General features: G+C 37.7%; 6 protein-coding genes across 6 annotated transcripts in view; all 6 read left to right on the top strand.

The window, feature by feature from the left end:
• The window catches only part of LOC123685178 (protein mothers against dpp-like), a 149,920-nt gene that overhangs the window by 114,941 nt on the left and 17,527 nt on the right, over positions 1 to 17,452 (top strand). The gene's annotated exons all lie outside the window — the stretch shown is intronic.
• On the top strand, positions 705 to 7,376 carry LOC123685215 (catenin alpha-like). Its single transcript, XM_045624835.1, has 3 exons — positions 705 to 2,403; positions 4,077 to 4,085; positions 6,772 to 7,376. Exons 1-3 carry the CDS (start codon positions 835 to 837, stop codon positions 6,934 to 6,936), a joined length of 1,743 nt encoding a protein of 580 aa, XP_045480791.1. The 5' UTR covers positions 705 to 834; the 3' UTR covers positions 6,937 to 7,376.
• Positions 8,693 to 10,723, top strand: LOC123685173 (forkhead box protein O-like). Its single transcript, XM_045624795.1, has 2 exons — positions 8,693 to 9,583; positions 10,083 to 10,723. The coding sequence occupies exons 1-2, from the start codon at positions 8,775 to 8,777 to the stop codon at positions 10,438 to 10,440; spliced, it is 1,167 nt and encodes a 388-aa protein (XP_045480751.1). The 5' UTR covers positions 8,693 to 8,774; the 3' UTR covers positions 10,441 to 10,723.
• On the top strand, positions 10,948 to 11,721 carry LOC123685367 (poly(A) RNA polymerase, mitochondrial-like). The gene has a single exon (XM_045625021.1). It carries the CDS (start codon positions 10,948 to 10,950, stop codon positions 11,719 to 11,721), a length of 774 nt encoding a protein of 257 aa, XP_045480977.1.
• Positions 12,661 to 14,317, top strand: LOC123685366 (protein hunchback-like). The gene is made up of 2 exons (XM_045625020.1): positions 12,661 to 12,930; positions 12,975 to 14,317. Exons 1-2 carry the CDS (start codon positions 12,661 to 12,663, stop codon positions 14,160 to 14,162), a joined length of 1,458 nt encoding a protein of 485 aa, XP_045480976.1. The 3' UTR covers positions 14,163 to 14,317.
• On the top strand, positions 15,425 to 15,856 carry LOC123685365 (protein big brother-like). The gene has a single exon (XM_045625019.1). It carries the CDS (start codon positions 15,425 to 15,427, stop codon positions 15,854 to 15,856), a length of 432 nt encoding a protein of 143 aa, XP_045480975.1.

The raw sequence follows: 17,452 nt of genomic DNA, 5'->3' as shown, positions 1-17,452 counted from the left end.
TAAAGTGAAAAGTGTTTCTATCGTGCAAAAAATGCTATAAGTATCTCGAACGTCAAGGACTACCAATCTCAGACAATTATCGGATATCGGTCAAATGTACTTATCGTTGTCGACACTTCATATACTTTAAATACTTATTATTATTATTAAATATACTCATTATTATAATATATCATAAGATAATATATTTCTTACTTTTCTCTATTATTTATTATTCAATTTGGAGTATTCATTGATTTTAATGAAATTGATTTATGAGGTCTAGAGTATCCAACCAGTATTGCGAATTAAATTTCTTAATATTCCCATTATCTTGTTTTATACCTAAATCATAGCGATTTCAGGAGCTCAATATAGTGTACCCACATGTTTGATACTGTGGAATACTCCAAAAAAACGTTGGTAAAACAAAATATAAAATAAACTAAAGCCAAAAAGGAGTGGCAAACTGGCAGATGAAGCCTTCTCATAAACTTTGGGCTAATACGAGAACTTCAACGCCTCTGATTCCTTTTTGTAAGTAGAAAAATTTGCGAACTGTTAAACATAAGCTCTTTGCCTCACCAGCGTTTTATAGCCTTCCCTGAACGTCTTGACAATACTGATGTATTGAGGTCAGAATATCTTGATCAATTTGTTTCTTTAAATTGATAATGATGAGAGAAAACAGAAATAGATTATATCACAGATATGTCAGTCTACGCATATTAGCTAACAAGCTAACCCTCAACCGCATAGTAAAATTAACCTCTCGTTGAGCTTGAGCTTGTGCATATTGTTAACAAATTCAATATTTTGCAGCGAAATTATTCCAGGAACCAATTCATTCTCAATATGTCCGGAGATCATTTCTTACCCATCCAAGAAGATTTTTCAACCATTGCTATTCATGAAGCTCAAGAGCCAGAACAATGGTCTTGTATGGAAGTTGTTACCCCAATTTCAACATCTACAACATATAAACAAAGAGGACCCGCTGATTTCAAGAAATATGAATACAGTAGAAGTGGAAATCCTACCAGAGAAGTTCTGGAAAAGGTTATAGCTAAACTAGAAGATGCTAAATATGGATATTGTTTCAGTTCAGGTTTGGGAGCCAACACCACTCTTCTAGGACTATTGAAATGTGGAGATCATATTCTCTGCATCAATGATGTTTATGGAGGCACCAACAGATTATTCTCTAAAGTTGCTAGTAGGTTTGGAATAGAAACTAGTTTTTCGGAAATAGAGGCTGAAAGTTTTGAGAAAAATATGAGGCCAAATACTAAAATGATATGGATTGAAACCCCTACTAATCCCACTCTTCAGGTATGTGATATTGCCAAAGTTGCTGAGATTTCAAAAAAGCATAATGTGATCCTCGTTGTTGATAATACCTTTTTGACGCCATATTTTGAAAAACCTTTAACGTTAGGAGCAGATGTTGTGGTACATTCACTAACTAAATATATGAATGGCCATTCTGATGTTGTCATGGGTGCATGTATGACAAATAATGAGGCATTATCCAAAGAAATTAAGTTTTTGCAAAATGCTATGGGTATAGAGGCTGTAAAAGTGCTGAATGAGCAAGTGATGCCGAAGTTCACTCAAAGAGTTCAAGTAGCCGTTCAAGCTTTGTCCAGCTATCCGCCAAAAGAGGTGGATGAAAATGATTTTATAGATGCTTCAAGACTTGTTTATGACGGAGTACGAGAGATACGAAGAGCAGTTCTGATGAATAGGGCTGATGAGGATTTGGATCCTGAAGATGTTGAACTGGATGAAAATTACACATTGGAAACTAGAAGTAAATCAAGTGCTCATACAGGAGAACACGGTGTTGATGAATATCCGGATATTAGTGGAATAACAACAGCCAGAGAGGCAATGGGCAAAATGCCTGATGAAGATAAAAAGAAAATTTTGCAACAGGTGGAATTCTTCAGGAGTGAAAAATTGAAGTTTGACAAAGAGGTAGCAAAGTGGGACGATGCTGGCAATGACATAATCGTGTTGGCCAAACATATGTGCATGATAATGATGGAGATGACTGATTTTACTCGTGGACGTGGACCCTTGAAGACAACTATGGACGTAATTACTGCTGCTAAAAAAATTTCTGAAGCCGGAACAAAGTTGGACAAACTGACTCGACAAATAGCAGAGCAATGTCCCGAAAGTTCCACCAAGAAGGACTTGCTGGCTTATCTACAAAGAATTGCACTATACTGTCACCAAATGAATATAAAATCGAAAGTGAAGGCAGATGTTCAAAATATTTCTGGCGAGCTCATCGTTTCAGGCTTGGATAGTGCAACTTCATTAATTCAAGCAGCCAAAAATTTGATGAATGCAGTTGTATTGACTGTTAAGGCCTCTTACGTGGCATCAACGAAATACCCAAGACAAACTGGAACTGTGGCGTCTCTGTAGAGTTTGCAATTCTGGAAGCTCAGTTATGGTGCAAAAGAATAAAGATGGTTTTGATTTTAAGAAGTTTTATTTTCAGCTAAGAGATTCCGATAAACTTAACAGTCTGACATTCACACTTCTCTCTATCAAGTGTCAACTTAGGTTAGAATCCGTGTACTGTGTCAATGATCACAGAATAGGAATAATTAAGCCAGATTCACACAATTGTTATATCAACACACCCCTTCAATTTTATGAATCTGACAATACAACAAAATATTACAATTCAGTTACATTTAACAAATTTCTAAAATAACAAAATTTCACTCGAGGCAATGCTTTTGTCAATACATCTGCCTGTTGATCCTCTGAAGGAATGTATTCAAGTTTAACTTTATTTTGAGCAATACAATCACGGATAAAGTGATACTTTACATCAATATGCTTACTTCTATTCATTTCTAAAGTAGACGCAATTCTAATACAGGACTGGTTATCTTCGTGAACAACAATCGGTTTATTTTTCACAAATATTTCCAACAGTATCTGATTTATGAATAAACTTTCCATTATGGATGAGCACAAAGCAACATACTCTGATTCTGTACTTGATAATGCAACTAAATTTTGTTTCTTAGTTTTCCATAATATAGTATTATTGTTCATTTTGATTAAAAATCCTGTAATACTTTTTCTATCATTTGGATCATTCGCATAGTCTGAGTGTACAAATGTATGAATCTGAATATCTGATTTATTTTCTTTTACAAATTTTAGTCCAAAATTTCTAGTTCTATTCAGATATTTAAGAACATTTTTCAAATAATGCCAGTGATCCTTTCCATGAGCATTTTGAAATTGACTAAAATAAGAAATTGAGTAGCACAAATCTGGTCTTGAACCTAACATGACATACATCAAGCAACCAATTAATTCCCGATAAGGTAAATTTTCTGAACATTTGTCATCTGATGCTAAATATAGTTTTGGTTGCATAGGAATATCACTACCTTTACAATCATTCATGTTGAACCTAATTAGAACTTTATCTATCAACTTGGTTTGTGAAATAAACAATTCATTTCGAAATTTACTTATTTCTAATCCTAAAAATGTCAACGATTCATTTTTCATTTCAGTCATTTTAAATATTTCTGACAATTTATGCTTTATATAATTTATATCTTCCTCATATTTTGCAAAAATGATCAGATCATCCACATAGAGTAACAAATATATACCTTGAGGTTTAAAATACAAGCACGGATCTTTCTTTGATCTTTGAAAACCTAAAGTTATTATTTTATCATGAAACGTGTCATTCCAACATTTCGGGGCTTCCTTCAAACCATAAAGGGCCTTATTAAGTTTACATACCAAATTATTATTGTTTTCATTTTTAAAACCTGGTGGTTGGTGCATATAAACAGGTGATTTTAACATACCATTCAAAAAGGCTGACTTTACATCCATTTGTAGTATATGTAAATCTTGTTCTAAGGATAATACAAGTAACATTCTTATGGTCACCATTCTTGCAACTGGTGAATAGACATCTTCATTTTTCAAACTTTGTAAAAATCCTCTAGCCACTAACCGAGCTTTCTTCACAACTTTTCCATCAACCTCCTTTTCGCGAAACACCCACTTTGAGTCTATCACTTTCACATTACTTGGAGGGTCTACAAGTTCCCATGTTTGTTGTTCTTCTATGTTCTTCAACTCTTCTTGGATAGCTTCTTTCCAACCTCCTCCTATAGATACGGCTTCTTCATAAGATGTAGGCACCTCACCTGGTAAATATCCAACAGACAAAGCTGCTAGTAGTTCAGTTTCATCATCGAGATCATAGTCAAGTAATCGAGCTGGCAATCTTTTGTTTCTTTTACCCCTACCAATTCCTAATTCTTCTGTTTCAATATTTGAGTTTAGTGTTTTCTTGTTATCTTCAACTTCACATTCATCATTATCTTCCAAAATTCTTATAGTTTTATCATTTTGATCAGTAAGTTCCTTTTCTTCATTAAAAACAACAGATCTTGCTACAACTACTGAATTTTCTTCCATATCATATAATTTATAACCGTTATTACAATATCCAATGAGAATGGTTTTCTTGGAATGAGAATCCAATTTACCTATACGATTTTCTTTTGGTATATGTGCATATGCCACACATCCAAAAACTCTGATTTTATTTAAGTCAGGATTATATCCATACCACATACTTGCCGGGGTAGTGTTTTTAGGTATCGTTGATGATTCTAATCTATTGAGTAAGTATACTGAAGTGAGTAGTGCATCTCCCCAGAATATTTTGTCTAATTTTGATTCAAAAATTAAGCAACGTGACATTTCCAATATAGTACGGTTGAATCTTTCTGCAATTCCATTTTGTTCAGAATTCCTAGGTATCGTGTATTCAATCTGTATACCTTTTTGATTACAAAATGCTTTGAAGGTTTCTGAACTATATTCACCTCCATTGTCACAACGAATTCTTGAAATTTTTCTATTAAACCTAGAGCTTACTTGAGCTTCATACTCTTTAAATTTTTCAAGAACTTCGGATTTATTTTTCATTAAATAAACTTGTGAAAAATGAGTATAATGGTCAACAAAACTTACATAATACTTCATATTATCTCTCGTTTGGGGTGATATTGGTCCACAGACATCTGATGAAATGACTTCCAGCACTCTCTTTGGCTTCCGTTCATCAGTCATCGATTTGAAATGGGTTCGTGTCTGTTTTGCTTTCAGACAAACTTCACATAGGGATGTTGGTGGATATTTCGAAGAATGTCCCATTCGTCTATGCAGCAAGTCTTGGTCAACAGCAATGTTCAAACAGTCAAATCTAGGATTAAAACAGACTACATATAAGTTTCCTTTTAGATTTCCTTCTAAAACTATTGTATCATTACCTTTCCTGCATATCCTTACCTTTCCATCTTCAAATATTACCTTGAATCCTTCTTTTTCTATTCTTTTTACCGATAACAAGTTATATTCCAAGTCATCACTCTGTAGTACATCTTTCAGATTAAAATTTCTTCCATTCTTGTCAGTTACATGTAGGTTTCCACTTCTTGTAACATTTACAACAGATCCTTTCTTGGCAACATTTATTTGACAACTAACAGGTTTAATATTTGACAAATAAACTTTAGTTTGTTTATTTACTAAGTGGTTTGTTGCTCCTGAATCGATTATGAACATCAAAGTTTCATCTGTAACTGTTCTATCATTTTTGTTTGCAATGAACGATATTTCTTCATCTCTGGAGTCTTCACCGTTTGCAACATTTGCACTGCTTCTGCATTCATTCCTTTTGTGTCCATGTTTTCCACATTTATAGCATTTGAAGTTGAACTTTGGTTTTTCTTGTCCTCGAATTTGTCTATTTCCTCGTTTTTGAAAATTTCCTCTGTTACCATTTCCTCTGTACTTGCTAGTGAAAGCAACTGATTCTTTCTGTTGATCACCATTATTTCCTTGTCTGATTTCCTCCTGTAGCAACTTGTTTTTGACAAATTGTACGGTTACATCCTTTGGATTTGTACTGAACATCAAATCAATTGAAGTCGTTAATGCTTGGTAATTTTCAGGCATGGCTGCTAGAAGTTGACATATTATTTCCGGTTCTTCTAAATTTCCTCCACTTGCCTTCAAATCACTTACTATTTTGTCGAATTCCAAAAAGAAATCAGAGAGGTTACCTTCCTTGTATTTCATATTCCTGAGTTTTCTTTGTAGGTCCACCTGCATCGAGAGTCCTCTTCGAGTATATGTGTACTTCAAAGTTTCAAACATGTCTTTAGCTGTCTTCTTATCTTTTACCATTTCCAGCACGTCGTCTGCTAACCACTGTACCATAATGTTCCTTGCTTTCGCATCATCTTTCTTGAACTGTTGCAGTTGTTGTTCTCCTGTTGGTGCATTTTGTTCCAATACATTTAATGCATTATGCTGTTCCAGGAAAATCTTCAGACGGAATTCCCAGTTCGAGAAGTTTGTGCCATTAAAGGGTTTTAGGTTTGCTAGCTGTGAGTTTAACGTCGCCATTTCAACGTGTTCCAAGTTTTAATTCTAACTTGTTCTTTATTATACGCTTTTGACACTCAATAACTGTACTGGGCACATAACCTGTAGAGTTTGCAATTCTGGAAGCTCAGTTATGGTGCAAAAGAATAAAGATGGTTTTGATTTTAAGAAGTTTTATTTTCAGCTAAGAGATTCCGATAAACTTAACAGTCTGACATTCACACTTCTCTCTATCAAGTGTCAACTTAGGTTAGAATCCGTGTACTGTGTCAATGATCACAGAATAGGAATAATTAAGCCAGATTCACACAATTGTTATATCAACAGTCTCCGATTGTGGTTTGGAAGATGAAAGCACCGGAGAAAAAACCTTTGGTAAGACCAGAAAAACCAGAAGAAGTTCGAGCCAAGGTGAGAAAAGGCTCACAGAAGAAGGTTCAAAACCCTATTCATGCACTGTCAGAGTTTCAGAGTGCAACTGAATCGATATAATTTCCCATGATGAAAATATTCTCGAGAGTAGAAATTTAAAGTAATCATTGATTTTATCAAAATAGTGTGATTATTTAATTAATTTTTTTATATTTGAGCAGATATCATTAATATTATTATGTGAAAATGAGCCTTTACTATATGGCAATAATTTAAATGGGACATTTACCCCTAATTATATATAACAAGTTATTTATAGTACCATCACCATTCGATTGCTCTCAAGTGCTCAGAAGTTTGAAAACTCTTGCACTCAGAATGAAACAACATTCAGAAAGTTCTCTCCAGATTGCAAAGTACCTTGAAAGCCACCCAAAAGTTGAAGGTGTAATACACCCAGGTTTGCCAAACCACCCGCATTATGAGCTAACCAAAAGAAAAACAAGTGGTCATAGTGGAATATTTTCCATTTACATTAAGGGCAATTTGGATTCTTCGAAGAAAATATTCCCATTATCTTGTTTTATACCTAAATCATAGCGATTTCAGGAGCTCAATATAGTGTACCCACATGTTTGATACTGTGGAATACTCCAAAAAAACGTTGGTAAAACAAAATATAAAATAAACTAAAGCCAAAAAGGAGTGGCAAACTGGCAGATGAAGCCTTCTCATAAACTTTGGGCTAATACGAGAACTTCAACGCCTCTGATTCCTTTTTGTAAGTAGAAAAATTTGCGAACTGTTAAACATAAGCTCTTAGCCTCACCAGCGTTTTATAGCCTTCCCTGAACGTCTTGACAATACTGATGTATTGAGGTCAGAATATCTTGATCAATTTGTTTCTTTAAATTGATAATGAAGAGAAAACAGGTTTCTATTCTTAGTGTATCATTATATTTGCCATTAGTATTCATTGTTTTCACTATTTGCGGTAGAATACCCAGAAGGTCTCGTATTTTTTGAACGTGTAGAATTAAAAACCTAAAAAAATCCGTAACTTATTTCAATTAGATTTGTTAATAAATCGTCTATTACACCATATACATTGAATCTTTTGAGTTTGAAGAATCAATTATATCCTACATAAAATAGTAAATAGTAAGCTGAATGGACTAGTTTAGTGATGTTGATAATACTATATTTGACAAGATAGAATTAAAATATAGAGCAAAACTGATAAATCAGTGAAAACAATTTTGAAAATCCATCAATAATTGACTGAGAAATAGATTATTTAAATTTACGTATTTTACCGCGGAACGTCTTTGGTCTCCGACTCGTCTGTGACGTCACGCCACTTGCCTGTGATCGCTACACCATACATTACGTTTAAATACTTAGCCGCGCCAAGGCTCTCGCGCCGTTTGTAGTTGTACAGTGTAGTTCTTACTCGAGTTTTGTTTTTATGTCACCATAATGGAAGAAGGCTTCGTGAAAGGACAAAGTTATTTTTACTCAATAACTCATTTCAAACCAACCTACACCTTAGTATTTTTATTATCAGAAATAGACAGCTAGTACTGATAGGTACTTACATCAAAATGATCTTCACACACATATGAAGTAGTTTTAGGTCCCATCAAGTCACGCCTCATTAATTTGCACCACTTCCTCCTTTGATTCATGTCATTTGGTACATGAATAAACAATTTATCGGGGTTTTTAATTGTCGTGCTTGCACACATAGGCACAATACAATATTTGTAGGATTTTTTTTTAGTTCAGCCATCGTGTAACGAACAAAACACGACACGAACGGCACAAGTGATTGTACACCAATGAATTCGTAAGCACTCTGCGAATACCAGTCGCCTCGTGTAAGTGCGGACCTCATAACCGAAGCAATCACCTCATCACCAGATAAAAGGTTAACTTTGTCTCAAATCTACGAGTGGATGGTGCAGAATGTACCTTACTTCAAGGACAAGGGTGACAGCAATAGCTCAACAGGATGGAAGAACTCCATTCGCCACAACCTCAGTCTGCACAACAGGTTCATGAGGGTGCAAAATGAAGGTACTGGTAAATCGTCTTGGTGGATGATCAATCCTGATGCTAAACCAGGAAAATCGGTCAGGAGGAGAGCTGCCTCGATGGAGACCAGTAAGTTTGAAAAAAGGAGAGGAAGAGTGAAAAAGAAGGTTGAGATGCTCAGAAAGGGACGCGTGTTGCATGACACTACACCTAGCCCTAGTTCGTCGATTTCTGAAGGTTTAGATAAATTTCCAGATTCGCCAATTCATGGTGGCTTTCAACAAAGCCCCGACTTCAGACCAAGAGCATCTTCCAACACATCATCGTGCGGGAGACTGTCTCCAATACCGTCTGTGGCTGAGTTGGAACCTGAATGGGAGTCCCCCAGGTACAACAGCAACTACAGTCCTGAATTGGCTGGCAACTACTCTCCCGACACGTTGGCTGGCAACTTGCAACAAGGAATGAAATTAGACTCGGACTACATGGGATACCTGAACGGACATACACCAACACAACAGCCACCCCCGCCACCTCCGTACACAGCCCCCTTCGACAACTTCCCAGGAAGGACCCTACATGCCGCATCACCCTATGGAATCACGCAGTGTCCCATCCACAGGACACAAAACTGCGTGTGTATGTCGATCAAAGTGGAGCGGATGTCACCCACTGGAATGTCGCCCTCCCACCCCCACTCAGAACCCTCTCCAGACCCCTTAGGCAGCCAATAGGCAGAATATTGGGTGTTGATAAATCAGAAGTGAAAATAGAAGATTTGGATGTAACAGAAATAGCTGAGGTAAAGACAGCTGAAGAGATTAAGAATCAGTCTGATGAAATAGTTCAAGTTGACGAAACCATGGATGTTGATGTTTCGTCATCAAAAGTGAATTTAAAAAGATTGAGAAACAAAGATGGAGCATACCCAGTTTGGTTACATCCTAGGAAAATTCCCAAAAAGTCGAAAAAACAAAAGAGGAAAATTCAGAAGAAAAAAGATCGTAAATGATACATATAATTTAAGAATCCTTGACATTGAATAAATTTGTATATAGCAGAAAAACTCAACAATAACTAAATATTGTGAATGCTTTTCATTTAATAAAGATTTTCTATCTTTATCTTTGTTTGGCTGAAATTAATTTAATATCAATAAAAGAATTTGAGAATTGCTTTGTTTTTAATATTCTCAATTATCATATTTTCAAATAAATTATTTGTATGAAATATATGCTCAACAGAAACATGCTACCTAGGCCGCCCTCTCCTAGTCCACCTCTGACACCTCAACCAACACATACCGGCATCGCATCTACCATGATGGGCCAACTGATGGGAGCCCTGAACCAGAATCAGTTAGATGACCTGAGCATCATGGAGCTCCATGGCAGTTTTGATTGCAACGTGGAAGAGCTCATAAAGCATGAGTTGAACATGGACGGCAGCTTGGACTTCAACTTCCAGAACCAGCCCCAAGGAGCCCCTGAAAGCCATCAGACAGTGTTACCAACAGGTCAAGCGAACGACCCACCACCTTACTCCGCCTCTGTGACGGCGGTTACGACGCCGTCTTGGGTACATTAGCGACAAGAAGAAGGATCGACAAAATCTAGAGCTTGTTGATGCGTAGCAGAGTTTAAGAAGATACCTGTAGTCCATCAGATATTTTATCTGTTGAAAGAAATGTAAGGATGTAACGTTGTTATGATCTCGTGTTATGCTCATCAATAAATATTAATTGTTTGTACAGAAATATTCTATATTTGCTTACTTTTTTATGTTCCGTAAGGGAGACTTGTTGAAAACGAATGTAATATGTTATGTTCACATCTTTTAATTCTCCTTTCACACTAGACTATGAAATTATTCATTCAAGCGCAACTTCAAAGTCCCATAACTTTTTCATTTCTAGAAATATTTCAATGATTCTTCCACATTTTTGTTTCATTCACTTAAATTTTTAGAATTAATCCTTAACAAAAAAATTAAAACTAGTCCATTGTGTGCATATTAAACATTTCTTATCAAAATATTATACATGCTTATTTTTCAGATCGACTCGTAGAAGACCAACTGAGAAATGTGGAATTAATGGAAAAATTGAGTTATATTCCAGACATTGAGGATCAGATAGAACAAGTGGTCAAAACTATATCTCCTGATGAGCAATCTATGCAAACGATTTACAACTTGATTGAGAAAGATTTGGCCAGTGTTTTGTCAGAAGTATTCGTCGATAGTTTTACCATTCGCCCTACGGGATCACGAGTTTCTGGTTTACAGTTACACTCTAGCGATTTGGACATGAATATCTATTTCGAAAAAAGACCATGTAAGGCAAGAAAATGTACGTATAGGGTTGCTGCAGCTTTGTCGGAGAGTGTATTATTCGATAATGTGGTGAACTTGAGCCAACCCAGAATACCCATTGTCAAGTGTGTACATAAAGAAACAGGGTTGAAGTGTGATATGAATTTCAGCTTTTTGAGTGGAGTTGAAAATGACCAGTTGATAAAAAATTATTTATCAGTAGACAACAAGTTGAGATCCGTGATGCTAGTGATAAAATACTGGGCTCAACTACACGAATTGACTTGTAAAGAGCGAGGTTTTTCCAAGTATTCTTTGACGATGATGTTCATTTTCTACCTTCAGCACGAACATTCCTTCCCCAGTGTTTATGAATTACAAGAAAATACAGTTCCCACAAACCCTACTATTATATGGAACATGAACTTTGCACACATAGAGGAAACATCTGATAAAATAAAAGAAATACACTCAAAATCAATGTTCAGCCTTCTTTTCGGTTTCTTTAGTTATTATGAGGACTTCCTGTACGATTGGTCGTTGGTATCAAGATAAAAATAATGTTGCCTCACGATGCCACAGGCAAAATTGGACCTAAAAACCCTCTGCCTTACAAAATTGTAATAAATGAGCCCAAAGAAGAGCCTCTTCCAGAGTCCCCCAGAACAGAGTTAAAAACGAATAGTGATGACCCGAAAGAACCTTCTCCTAAAGAAGAATGATCATTCAATAAAAGGACTCTGTACATAAGATTCATATGTCATTTGTCCTTATTTTGGAAAACCAATTTTCCAAGTCTTTTTAGAGGATCATAATCTTTGCCAGAAACGTTTCCACCGCCATACTAGACAATTGAAAGAGTTGAAACAGTTTACTACCAAACGCCCAATTTGCGTTCAAGATCCACTAGAACTTGGTCGTAACGTAACATCGGTTGATGAACTCAATCTATCCCGCTTCGTTATGCAATGCTCTACTGCCAGAGAAATTTTGCGCGATGGCGGAAACTTCATGATGATCGATTTATTGTCACCTATACAAGAGTTGAAGGAGTACTTCGATGTATATTTATACATGACAACTAGCAGTGTTCAACACCACAATCAACTTCTCGAGGCAAAAGACGCCTTGGTATCAACCTTCGATCTAAGGGATATCTGGTTCACACGAACAATAAACTTCTGTACCTTGGTTTTCCAGAGAATTCTTGGATTGAAAATAGAGTCGGAAGGACATTTCAGAAATAATCACTCCTACACAGTTTCTTCGAAGCGTCAACCATGGCGGAGTGAAGATGTTGATATGGAGATAATCGAAGAGAAATTGAAAGTGTGCACAATTGATTCGGAAGAAGATCTATGGAACAATTCATGCGTTGAGTCTTGCAGTTCTTGTTCTGATGAACCTGAGTTTAGATATTCTGTTATGATCACTTCCAATACAACATTGTCTTGAGTAGAAGTGGAGTTCTTTCGGAATGGCTGTGATAAAGATATGTTTTCTATATCCCACTATAGCGAATATCGATCAACCCCCTATCGGAATCAAAACTCACGATGTGTATCGCCATTTGATCCATCAACATCACCAACCTATCCCTCGCCAATCAAAGAAGAAATCCTCTCCGAAGATGAGAAACCAGATATTTCGACCTCCGATCTATCCAGCGACAGCAGTGCCCTCAAGTGCCTAGAGAAATCAGTTGAGAACAGCCTGAACATATCTGCTCCTGGATCTCCAACACAGAATACCAGCTCAGATGCTGCAAACGAAGACTGCACGCAAACTGAAGATTACAGTGTGCCCAGCTTTTGAACTCCCATGGAAGAATCAAGACAGTGAAATGTAAACATTGCCAAGCCGTGTTCAATACCAAGCTTGAATTCTGGAACCACCAAAGAGATCATATCAAGCCGGATAGGGTCTTAGAATGCGATAAATGCCCTTTTGTGACAGAATACAAGCACCACATGGAGTACCACCTGAGGAACCATGGTGGCGAGAAACCTTACAAGTGCAAAAAATGTGATTATAGATGCGTGAATAAATCGATGCTGAATTCTCACATGAAGTCTCATTCCAATATATACCAGTATAGGTGTTCAAATTGTCACTACTCCTCCAAGTACTGCCATTCGCTCAAGATTCACCTTAGGAAATACCGTCACCAGCCAGCGATGGTTCTGAACCCAGATGGCACTCCTAATCCGTTACCCATCATTGATGTATACGGCACTAGGAGAGGTCCTAAAGTGAAGAACAACGACGGGAACGTACCGGTACCTTCTCCAAGAAAATCGAGGATTGAAAATACTCAGTCTCAAATGCCTCAACAGTCTCAAATGCCCCAACAGTCTCAAATGCCCCAACAGTCTCAAATGCCCCAACAGTCCCAAATGCCACCTGCTAATCCTGCAATGCAAGGGATGATGCCTTTTCCAATGCTACCCCAAGATCCCGATCTTCAATTCAAATGGATGTTGCAACAAGCCTTCATCATGCAATCAATTCAAAACATGATAAATTTGGGTTATCCAAATCCTCTGGCTTCACTACCATCCAGCACGCAACAAGAGCAGGAGAAGAGAGAGGAAAATTCCGCCCTGGATTTATCCAGACCCTCTAACCCAGATAATTTCGGAAGCACTAACCTCAAATTGGATACTCCTTCTACTTCAGATGATGAAGAAGACGAAGAAGAGAACTTGAAACTTCTTTACAACGTTCAGGTGGAACATAATGTAGATGAATCTCCAATCGAGCAGCAAAAACCTCCAACACCGCCAACACCTCCAGTAATCGAACCTTCTACAGCAGCAGCTGCAGGAGAACCATGGCGATGCCCTCACTGTAGCATTACTTTCGATTGTGTCGCTCTCTTCACTATACACATGAGGTTCCATAACTATTTGGATCCGTTTACTTGCAACTCCTGTGGTGAACGATGTGGAAATAAAATCGATTTCACAGTGCACATATTTTCAAGACCACATTAGATATTACTAGTCCTCTACAGATAGATTTCTTGTTTGTGGCCTGCTACCAGGCAAAATTCACCAACTGAAGATTCTGCAGGAATTGTCTTAATTTGAGCGTGGAAAATATCAGAATGAATTTGTTGGTGATTGTAAATAGAATGTTTTTGTGTATATTTTGTGCGATGGTATCAAGATAAAAATAATGTTGGCTCACGATGCCACAGGCAAAATTGGACCTAAAAACCCTCTGCCTTACAAAATTGTAATAAATGAGCCCAAAGAAGAGCCTCTTCCAGAGTCCCCCAGAACAGAGTTAAAAACGAATAGTGATGACCCGAAAGAACCTTCTCCTAAAGAAGAATGATCATTCAATAAAAGGACTCTGTACATAAGATTCATATGTCATTTGTCCTTATTTTGGAAAACCAATTTTCCAAGTCTTTTTAGAGGATCATAATCTTTGCCAGAAACGTTTCCACCGCCATACTAGACAATTGAAAGAGTTGAAACAGTTTACTACCAAACGCCCAATTTGCGTTCAAGATCCACTAGAACTTGGTCGTAACGTAACATCGGTTGATGAACTCAATCTATCCCGCTTCGTTATGCAATGCTCTACTGCCAGAGAAATTTTGCGCGATGGCGGAAACTTCATGATGATCGATTTATTGTCACCTATACAAGAGTTGAAGGAGTACTTCGATGTATATTTATACATGACAACTAGCAGTGTTCAACACCACAATCAACTTCTCAAGGCAAAAGACGCCTTAGTATCAACCTTCGATCTAAGGGATATCTGGTTCACACGAACAATAAACTTCTGTACCTTGGTTTTCCAGAGAATTCTTGGATTGAAAATAGAGTCGGAAGGACATTTCAGAAATAATCACTCCTACACAGTTTCTTCGAAGCGTCAACCATGGCGGAGTGAAGATGTTGATATGGAGATAATCGAAGAGAAATTGAAAGTGTGCACAATTGATTCGGAAGAAGATCTATGGAACAATTCATGCGTTGAGTCTTGCAGTTCTTGTTCTGATGAACCTGAGTTTAGATGTTCTGTTATGATCACTTCCAATACAACACTGTCTTGTGTAGAAGTGGAGTTCTTTCGGAATGGCTGTGATAAAGATATGTTTTCTACTTTGGCAAGTTACACGTGTAGAAATTTGTTGAAATGGTTTTATAAGTATGAGAATTTGCGTTCAAGATCCACTAGAACTTGGTCGTAACGTAACATCGGTTGATGAACTCAATCTATCCCGCTTCGTTATGCAATGCTCTACTGCCAGAGAAATTTTGCGCGATGGCGGAAACTTCATGATGATCGATTTATTGTCACCTATAGAGAGAGTGAGGTCAGATACACAGGATGTCGAGAAAGGGGAAAGGAAGAAAGACAGAGCAAATTTCAACGTGAACTTCATGAAGGTCGCACTGAAGTTTCTTTCATCACCAACGGAATGTCTATCCAATTAGCTTTCACACCACCAACTCAAGAATATAACAAGAAAGATAAACAATGTGATCTCGATAGAGAACCTGGAAAAGTTCACATCAAATCCTCCTTAATAATGAACGGCGTCTGCGTCAGATGGAGGGGTTGGATCGATCTGGAGCGTCTCGACGGCATCGGCTGCCTCGAATATGACGAAGAATTGGGCGCTAAAGAAGAGGCCAGAAGAGATAGCTACATGAAGATGAGATGAAAATTTCCGACTTGCCCTCAGTTTATTTCGATTTGAAATAACTGCATATCTTCGCGTCGTCCATTCCAAAACAACACAAGAATATTTTTGACAAAGGTTGCATATTATATCGCCGATAAAACTATTTTCTTTTTTACATTTTTGTAGATATTGAAAATATTCTTGTCAAACCGAGTTGAATCTAATTGATTTCAAGATTTCATTTGGCAATATATTTTGATTATGTGAGTGTTATGGTACTGATAGTCTGTGATAAACAAGTATTGTTTTTTTAATTTTGTACCGACTGAATATGCTCTTTGTAGCCATGTGTATGAGGAACTCTTGTTTCTTTTGTAATAATGTAAATATATCTCGTGTATGTGTGTATGAGCGGATAGCGGGTAGGAACCCTTTGGGCAGTCCTATCAGGGAAAATGAATCAATCCCTGCCCACCGCAGATTCCAGGAGTTTTCTGACCCGGAAAACTAGTACCTGTAAGGGTCCCATGCCAAGGGAAACTGGCGAAGTCCACAACGGTTGTGATGGCGGAGATGGGAGACATCGGCACGGTGGAACTAGCGGAAGTGGCAACCTTGTCTTGGGGTTTATAACCAAGATATGATGGAGGGCAGCAGTATCCATCATTACCGGCTTCAGAACGGATTTCTCCAGGCGCAATGGACGTATTCTAAAAACGGCTGGGTACTGCGGTGCAGAAGGCAACGGGAAACCACTGCACTACATTCCCAAGAGAATTCTCTCCTCCATAATGAAAGTCAAAGATACGGTTGATAGTTCGTGCTGCGATCCGACTCGCACTCGGCGCCATACTGATTCCGGGTCGGATGGTGTGAAATATGCTACCGGCTGCAAAGGTGTGAGGAATCAGGTACCTTGCAGAAATTATGTTACTGGAACCAACACAAATATAAATCTCCGAAAGAAAAGGAAAATTGGGACATGGAACATCCGAGGTCTGGTCCAACATTCTGGGAAGCTACAGATCGTCGAGAGAGAGATGAGAACTTATAATCTTGATATTCTGGGACTGTCGGAAACACATTGGCGGAATAGTGGACATTTCAGAACCGCCGAGGGAAACACCGTCTACTTTTCGGGTCCAGAAAATACGAGCTCGAATGGTGTCGCAATAATTGTGCCTCCAAAGCTGAATAACTCTGTGATTGGATACCGTGCAGTAGATGACAGAATAATACATGTCAAGATACAAACCACCACAACAATAGCGCATTTTGTACAAATCTATGCACCAACATCGACATCCTCGGAGGTGGAGATAGAGGCGTTCTACGGTCGTCTTGAGGAGGTTCTTACCGATATTCCAAACCGTGACCTATTGTTCATCTTAGGCGATTTCAATGCCAAGGTCGGAAAATCTTCAGAAGTCGAGCGCGCTGTGGGTAAGTTTGGACTGGGCCAGAGAAATGAGAGAGGAGATCGCCTCTTGGAGTTTTGCATACAACAGAACCTTGCAATTACTAACACTCTCTTTAAACACCACCCTCGAAGACAATTCACGTGGCGGAGCCCAGATGGTCGAACCAAAAACCAGATTGACTACATTCTGATGGAGATCGTCGGCCACAAACTGC

The sequence above is a fragment of the Harmonia axyridis genome, chromosome 7 (assembly GCF_914767665.1).
Source record: "Harmonia axyridis chromosome 7, icHarAxyr1.1, whole genome shotgun sequence".
In the NCBI taxonomy this organism is placed as follows: Eukaryota; Metazoa; Arthropoda; class Insecta; order Coleoptera; family Coccinellidae; genus Harmonia; species Harmonia axyridis.
The sequence above is the reverse complement of the archived record's forward strand: the minus strand, read 5'-3'. Positions and strand labels throughout refer to the sequence as shown.